The 7600-nt window shown below is 37.7% G+C and overlaps 2 protein-coding genes across 3 annotated transcripts; one reads left to right on the top strand and one right to left on the bottom strand.

Annotated features, from left to right (window-relative positions):
- Positions 1-47: 47 nt before the first annotated feature.
- LOC112508162 (DEAD-box ATP-dependent RNA helicase 41) lies at positions 48-3415 on the bottom strand. 2 transcript variants are annotated; one of them, XR_003068621.1, is made up of 2 exons: positions 979-2990; positions 48-167 (listed from the first exon to the last, which is right to left on the bottom strand). XR_003068621.1 is itself a non-coding variant. In XM_025112947.1 (2 exons), the coding sequence occupies exons 1-2, from the start codon at positions 3207-3209 to the stop codon at positions 1212-1214; spliced, it is 1620 nt and encodes a 539-aa protein (XP_024968715.1). In that variant the 5' UTR covers positions 3210-3415; the 3' UTR covers positions 483-1211. The 2 variants fall into 2 exon arrangements, 1 of the variants encoding a protein (XP_024968715.1); XM_025112947.1 differs by lacking the exon at positions 48-167 and adding an exon at positions 3149-3415 and having other exon boundaries at positions 483-2770.
- Positions 3416-5368: 1953 nt separating this feature from the next.
- On the top strand, positions 5369-7462 carry LOC112499719 (putative pentatricopeptide repeat-containing protein At3g25970). Its single transcript, XM_025103061.1, has one exon. The coding sequence runs from the start codon at positions 5369-5371 to the stop codon at positions 7460-7462; it is 2094 nt and encodes a 697-aa protein (XP_024958829.1).
- Positions 7463-7600: the final 138 nt, after the last annotated feature.

Genomic DNA, 7600 nt, shown 5'->3' with positions numbered 1-7600 from the left:
TGCTAGAATCCAATGGCAGAAAGATCGATGTATGGAAGAGCCAAGGACTAGTTAACCCTGAGTTTGGACTAGGACCTCACGAACTGGACTGGCTGAGGATCATTGGTCCTTTTCTGGATCAAACTCCTGCTGACTCTGTGCTGGGTCCCTAGTCAGAACAACTTGATCTGCAAACAATGAAGGAAGAGAGTCAATGTTCTAAGTCGCCATTAAACTATGATCTTGATCATAATTGCTACAAACTGAATAGTGGTGCTATGGTTTTGGTTCAAAAACTACAATCACATCTGCCAATGGATCTTATCGTCTCATTCTGTGTCAATGAGCAATTCTAACGCTTCTTTTGTGGAATTTCCGGTGGCAAGTCGTCAATCTCTAGAACGGCTCTATTTATTGTGTTAAGGGTGGTCATTTACCCAGAGGTTTAATGTCAGAAATAAGGTACTCGAGAAATAGAAACAGATCAAACGTTTTTCATATATATGGTGTTAAGTTTTTCCCAAAACACCGTCCTGCTTGGAAATTATTCTTTGCAGTTTATTGGTTATCCTTTATGTTTCTTCAACCTTGGATGCATACATACAATTAAAACTATGCTTATCAATTTAGATATGACTTTTAGGTTCATCTACAAAGTCTGACTACAAAATACATTACGAATACCTCACTCCACTCCACAATATATGCATTATGTATCCGAGAACTAGTCTATCCTACACCTTTGGGAGCTTTCTAAGATATTCTTGACCCTTCCTTAGTCGCACACATTGCCATCCATACGGTACTTGCAAGACAATTCAACACTCGAGGGCCTTTGGGAGTACTAAAAAAGCACAAACATATAGAAAGAAACCTGAGAGAAATCATCACCCCCAAAATACGCAAATGAATAGTATTTATATTGAAATCTATTTATCCTTGGATCATGAAAATGAAACTAGAGAGAAATCGAAATGGAGTGAAGGAATCAGTCACCACCTTTTCATATACATGATCGATGCCATGGCACTGCTCATCAGATGCGATGGCTTCTCATATGAACCAGATGCTATGTTGCTAAAATTTGATCACATCAGGATGGTTTGTTTTTAAAGTTATTGGTTGTCAAAATTTGAGTCGATCATAATATATGTGTAAACAGATGGTTCTTCGAATCAACTTCAATCCAACAGCTGATCTGAAAAGAACAATATGGACAAATCTTTGACAGCTTAAACATAGGGCTTTCTTTTTCTGTTTCCCCTGTCGCTAGGTAACGAGGCCGCCAGGTACCTAGAATTGGTAATCTCCCGAGGTATAGCAGCCCCAGATGATCTCAATATTCCAATCAACTCAGGGAACAATTTCTTGTTCTCCTCGTTAACAAAGAGAATTGAATTACCCTCCTCTCCCATTCTGGATGCTCTACCAATCTGATGAACATACTCCTTCACGGAATTTGGCATGTCAAACACGATCACCTGTCTTACATGCAAAAGATCAATTCCTCGTCCCAATATCCCAGTTGCCACAATCACTGGAAGCTCTCCTAGTAAAAATGAACTTAAAATTCCTCTCCTCTCTTTCATGCTCTTCTCCCCATGAATAGCTGACGTTTTTAATCCAGTGTAGATAGTTATAGCGTCAGAAAGGAGATCCGCCCCAAGTCTTGAACCCACAAACACTATGACAGGTGGCTTGAAATGCTGTCTGCTGTTAAATATATCAAAAAGCTTTTGCTTCTTATGCTTTGACTCAACCCAGATAGCCACCTGCTTCACAGCTTGATTTGGCTTGTTTAGCTTTCCAACGGTGATGATATTGATCTCTTTTGCCAGTGAACTTGCCATCTTCTCTACCTCAATTGGAACCGTTGCAGAATACAACAAGACTTGAGGTTGAGATAGAGCCCTATATATCTGCATCACCTGTTCACGAAAGCCCCTTTGGAGCATGCAGTCCACTTCATCTATAACTAAAATTGAGACACTGTCTAATTCTATCTCAAATTTGGTTAAAAGATCAATAAGCCTTCCAGGTGTACCAATAATCATTTCTATTCCGCCCTGTATACGATGGATCTGTCTAGGCATTGCATCACCGCCTACCACCAATGCCGTTTTAAAGGGCAAACCCTTTCCGAGTACCTTGGCTTGTTCCTCAACCTGTATGCAAAGCTCCCTAGTTGGTGTCAGCACCATCACTAATGGTTTTTTCTGGTCTACAGACGACTCCTTTCTGAAATTTGCACAATAAGAGACTGTGGGAACCAAATAAGACGCAGTTTTTCCTGAACCAGTCTCAGCCGAAACGAGCAGGCTTTGGCGGCTCAAGGCAGCTGGAATTGCCTGCATTTGAACTGGTGTCAGGATTTCATACCCAGCAGATTCAATGTTCTGCAGGAGCTTCTGAGGAAGATTACAATGAGCAAAAGACAACACTGGAGCTGGAACACAATTACCCTTTACAACAATCTCAAATTTCACCCTAATCAATTCCGTTTGGTCGGTGGTTAATGACCGACCCTCTGATTTACCATTACCATCTCTAACATAAAAGCACTCATCAGTTGCGGGTAATCGTACGGGAGGCAGCATGAGACTAGTTGGAGGCTTGGGTTGTTTAGTTCTAAGCAAGAGTTTCTGCTTACATTCAAGGCTGCAGATATCATCATCAGTCTCATCACATATATATTCCCCATACCGGCCACACTCTATGCATCGAGGCTCTCCTGGTAAAGCCTCTCTTTGTTGAACACTATATTTTTTCACTTCATCAGCTGCAGAAGACACTAAAAAAGAAACTAGAATAAGGAAGTTAGCTGAAATTGAAGGACTAAGAACAGGTATACAAGCCAGAATCGATGTCATATAGAACAAAAGTAGTTCTATTCCAACTTAATGCAACCACTTTTGAGATCAAATACATTATTAGACAACCATGAAATTTAATTTCATATGCACTTTTAGGTTTAAGCGAAGTGATGAATACATCAAATTCCATCTAGTTGTCTGAAGTTGTGGGAACGAAAGTCAAGTTTACAATCGAGGTATAATATGAAGTCAATGTCGTTGATAAATGAACAAGGTACCGTCTTATCTACCCATGGATGATGGATTATACCAAAAAAAAGCAGGGAGATCAATGATAGCTGAATAGAAATCCATACCTGATGGTTCTACAGAATCTGATGCTGTTAACATTCTTTGATCCTCGTTTCCATCCTCCATTACAGTAATTCTAAGCAATTAAGCGCCACTTACTGGAACATTCGTGATTATTAGGCACTATTCAGTCATAAATGTCGTAGACCAAAACCTAGAAGCCAATTGACATGAAAACTGTAACGTTATTGAGGAAGAAAATCGCTGACGATAAAACAACTTCAAGATTTGTAAGATCCCTAGAAAAATTGAATTGGGGAATAATCATTTTGGTAACCAAACTAGGGCTAATTTACTATTCTTTACACGAATTAACAAGATGTTTTCTTTTCTTTTAGAAGTTGCCATATCTTCCCTCTCGACTTTCAAGAGCTCGTTGTTTTTTTTTTATTTATTAACCAGGATATCTAACCGCTATGCGAGCCGACTAATACCAGAACGAACGCCGATTAATACCAGGACGAACATCTATTTTGCAGATAATCCAGAGTCATCATATTTGAATCTCTATGATCACAAGGAGATTTTTATTTCTCATTGGATTTGAATCTGAGACCTCCTGACACTTTTGATTTTTAGAGCCAAACTCAAACCAATCAGGTATCATCCTTGTATTTGATTTTCTTGAATAAACTAAGTAGCAAAATGTAAGAAATAGTAATTTATATAATACTAATATACTTTTATTTTTCTTCCTTCAAAAATTGGAGCATCTTCTAAATTGATTATACCATTATTTTTGTTGCTTATATAACACACCTAAAGGGTTGTTTGCTTGGTTTTTTATTAAATTTTGTACGAATAAAGCTGTCTGTGTAGATTAATTTATCTATATAAATTATAAAGGTTTTGTTTGAGAGAGTTTTTCCATTAGATGAAAGAAACATATTTTTAATTGGAAATGACATGTTTAGAAAAACCTTGACATTCTACATAAAGCTCCTTAGTAAAAACTTATCAAATAAGCCACTTATTATATAATTAAATAACTATCAAACAATCATAAATAACTAACTAAATAAGCTACGAGTCTTGTTAAGCTGCTAAAAACAAATGCTAAGATAACATGACATGTATGCTTTGTTTACATGACATTGATTAAAGAGTAAATTACGTTTTCATTCTTACGGTTTGTTAAAGATTGCAATTTTCGTCCCCATGGTTTAGAGATTGTTTTTGTCCTTATGATATATAAATGTAATTCATTTTGAATTTTGTTCTTATAATTTTACAATTCATTAAATCCTTATGATTTACAATTCTTTATTGTTTTAGTCTCTTGTATTTAAAGATAGGAATTAGTCCAGGGATGAAAATACGATGCAAATCATAGGGATTAAAATCACAATTTCTAAACCACATGGACGAAAATAGAACCTATTAACAAACCACAAGGACAAAAACTGTAATTTACTCTAGGTTAAATTTTAGCTTTTCTTCTATTTCTTAATAGTTCAGGGTTTTATTTGTAAATAAAGTTGGGCCATCTGCTTTTCTCTCAAACTTTGAATTCAAAATTGAAGTATTCTTTTGGGCTAATTCATGACGGTGTTTTGCAACCTCAATCTTCATCATAACATCTATCACCATTTCAAGTTTCCGTTTGTTGTTTGCTGCATCATCTTCAAGCTCTAATGTTCCATGCGTTTTTTTTTATATGTGTTGTTTACTGCACCTACCATAAACACCTTCAATTTCCTGATTAATGTACATTACAGCTTCTCATTTCATGTTTATATGAGTGCTTTATCCGCACAAGTTCATTGAATTTTTTGCTACACCCACCATTAATTTGGCTTGTAATTTTGATGATATCTTAATAGATTAATGAAATATACTTTAAAATCTATCTGGTTTATGAAAATCTCTGACGCACACCAACTGTTTGAGCCACTTTCCGGGACCTTACAATTATCAGTTCGATTACAGGTGAACATAAAATATATTGGTATAATAATAAAAAATACATTATCATTTTCTTGCATTTAGCCCTTGAACAAAAAGAGCTTATATATTGTTATTAACATAAACATATTCCATTTTTAAATGGTTCAAAATAAATTTGAAGGAATGTCCTTGAATATTTAAGAGGCAATAAAACTTATATTGAGAAGACGTTATACTATTTTGGAATATAAAATAGTACAACTTTTTATGAGAGTAAAATATTGTTTTTTTTATGGGAGCCGGTTAACGCAGCCTACAGGCAAAGGCATTGCTCATGAATGACGCCATTACGCAGCATTATCGAGACATCTGTGTCTGCTTTGCCTACCCTTGCGACGACCCATTCTCAGTTAATCAAGTTAGGAACTATCGGGGATACTTTCGCAGCCAACAATCTATTAGGAGGTTATTTGAAAAGCAGAGAATTACGAATTGCCCTCAAGCTGTTCGACGAAATTCCTCAGAAGGACACTGTTTCTTGGAACTCACTAATCGCTGGTTACGTCAACTATGGGGATCTTGAGAGTGCATGGGAGGTTCTGATATGTATGAAACGTTGTGGGTTCTTCTTTGATGGGTACACTTTTGGTTGTATACTCAAGGGTGTCGCTTCTAACGATTGTCTCTTTGCTGGGCAGCAAGTGCATGGGAATATCGTTAAGATGGGGTATGAGGAAAATGTGTATTCAGGGAGTGCTCTTTTGGACATGTATGCAAAATGTGGTAGAGTGGTGGATGCACACAAGTGTTTTAATTGCATGCCAGATCGTAATTCTGTGTCATGGAATGCTCTGATATCAGGGTATGTAGAAACTGATGACCATGTGAATTCTTTTTGGTTATTCAAATCTATGCATAGGGAAGGTGTGAGGCTTGATGATGGCACATTTTCTCCTCTTCTGACACTGTTTGATAGCCCCGACTTTTATAAGCTAACAATGCAGGTCCACTGCACGATCATAAAACATGGTATGGCATCTGATAGCTCTGTGCTTAATGCTACAATCAGTGCTTATTCTGAGTGTGGGTCAATCAAAGATGCCAAGGGGGTGTTTGATGGTGCAGGTGGCGAGCGGGACATCGTCTCTTGGAATGCCATGTTGGCAGCTTGCTTGGAACATGATAAACGGGACCTTGCATTTAACCTTTTCACTGAGATGCAAATATTAGGATTTCAACCAGATATTTATACTTACACTAGCATGATAAGTTCTTGCTTTGAAGAAGAAGTCCAGAATCAAGGACAATCTTTACATGCATTGGTAATTAAAAGGGGAGTTGAACATTTGACGCCAATCTCCAATTCATTGATGGCTATGTTTACTGGGTCTACTAGCAGCCATATGGAATATGCAATAACAATATTTGAGAACCTGGAGTTCAAAGATCAGGTGTCTTGGAACTCAATGTTAACAGGATTCTCACAACATGGATTTAGTGAGAATGCCTTGAAACTTTTTCAGATAATGCAATCTGGGAATGTAGGGATGGATTATTATGCCTTTTCTGCAGTCCTTAGATCCTGTGCAGATATGGCGACCTTACAGTTGGGTCAACAAATTCATGCTTTGGCAATAAGATCAGGTTTCGAGTCTAATGAATTTGTAACCAGCTCTTTGGTAGTGATGTACTCCAAGTGTGGAATTATTGCGGATGCTGCAAGATCGTTTGAGACTTCCCATAAGCTGAACTCCGTTACTTGGAACTCAATCATGTTCGCATATGCCCAAGATGGCCAAGGTCATGTTGTGCTGAAACTTTTCTGTCAAATGAGGAAAACAAAAGTGAAACTGGATCATATAACTTTTGTTGCAGTTCTAACTGCATGCAGCCACATTGGTTTGGTCGAAGAAGGGTATTACTTTTTGAAACATATGGAATCTGATTATGGAATTTCACCCCGGATGGAACATTATGCTTGTGTGATCGACCTACTTGGACGGGCTGGGCATCTCAAAGAGGCAGAAAGTCTGGTCAGAGCAATGCCTTTTCAACCTAATGCAATGGTGTGGAAAACTCTACTGGGGGCTTGTCGATTGTGTGGTGATGTTGAATTAGCATTGGAAGTGGCTAACTTATTATTAGAATCAGAACCTTATGAGCACTGCACTTACGTTCTTCTCTGTGACTTGTATGGACATCTTAGGCGGTGGGATGAAATTGCTGTGTTAAAGAGAACTATGAAAGAGAAAGGGGTCAAGAAGGTACCAGGTTGGAGTTGGATAGAGGTTCAGAATCAGCTGCATGCCTTTAAAGCTGATGACCATTCACATACTCGAAATGAGGACATACACCAAATGCTGAGAAGATTAACGGATGATATTGCACATTTGGAAATTTCTTATGATTGGGGAAATTCGATGGATGATTAGAATTGGGCTATTACTGATAATCTTTCCATGCTTCAAGGCTCATGATGCTTAATTCTCTATGGAATGCAAGATAGTGTCGGATCATATCTTGATCACTGCCAGACTCTTCGAGATCTTAATCAGGTACTTGATACCTTC

The sequence above is a fragment of the Cynara cardunculus genome (assembly GCF_001531365.2).
Source record: "Cynara cardunculus var. scolymus isolate 2C chromosome LG 1, CcrdV1, whole genome shotgun sequence".
Classification (NCBI taxonomy): domain Eukaryota; kingdom Viridiplantae; phylum Streptophyta; class Magnoliopsida; order Asterales; family Asteraceae; genus Cynara; species Cynara cardunculus.
This window is presented reverse-complemented; position numbering and strand designations above follow the sequence as displayed.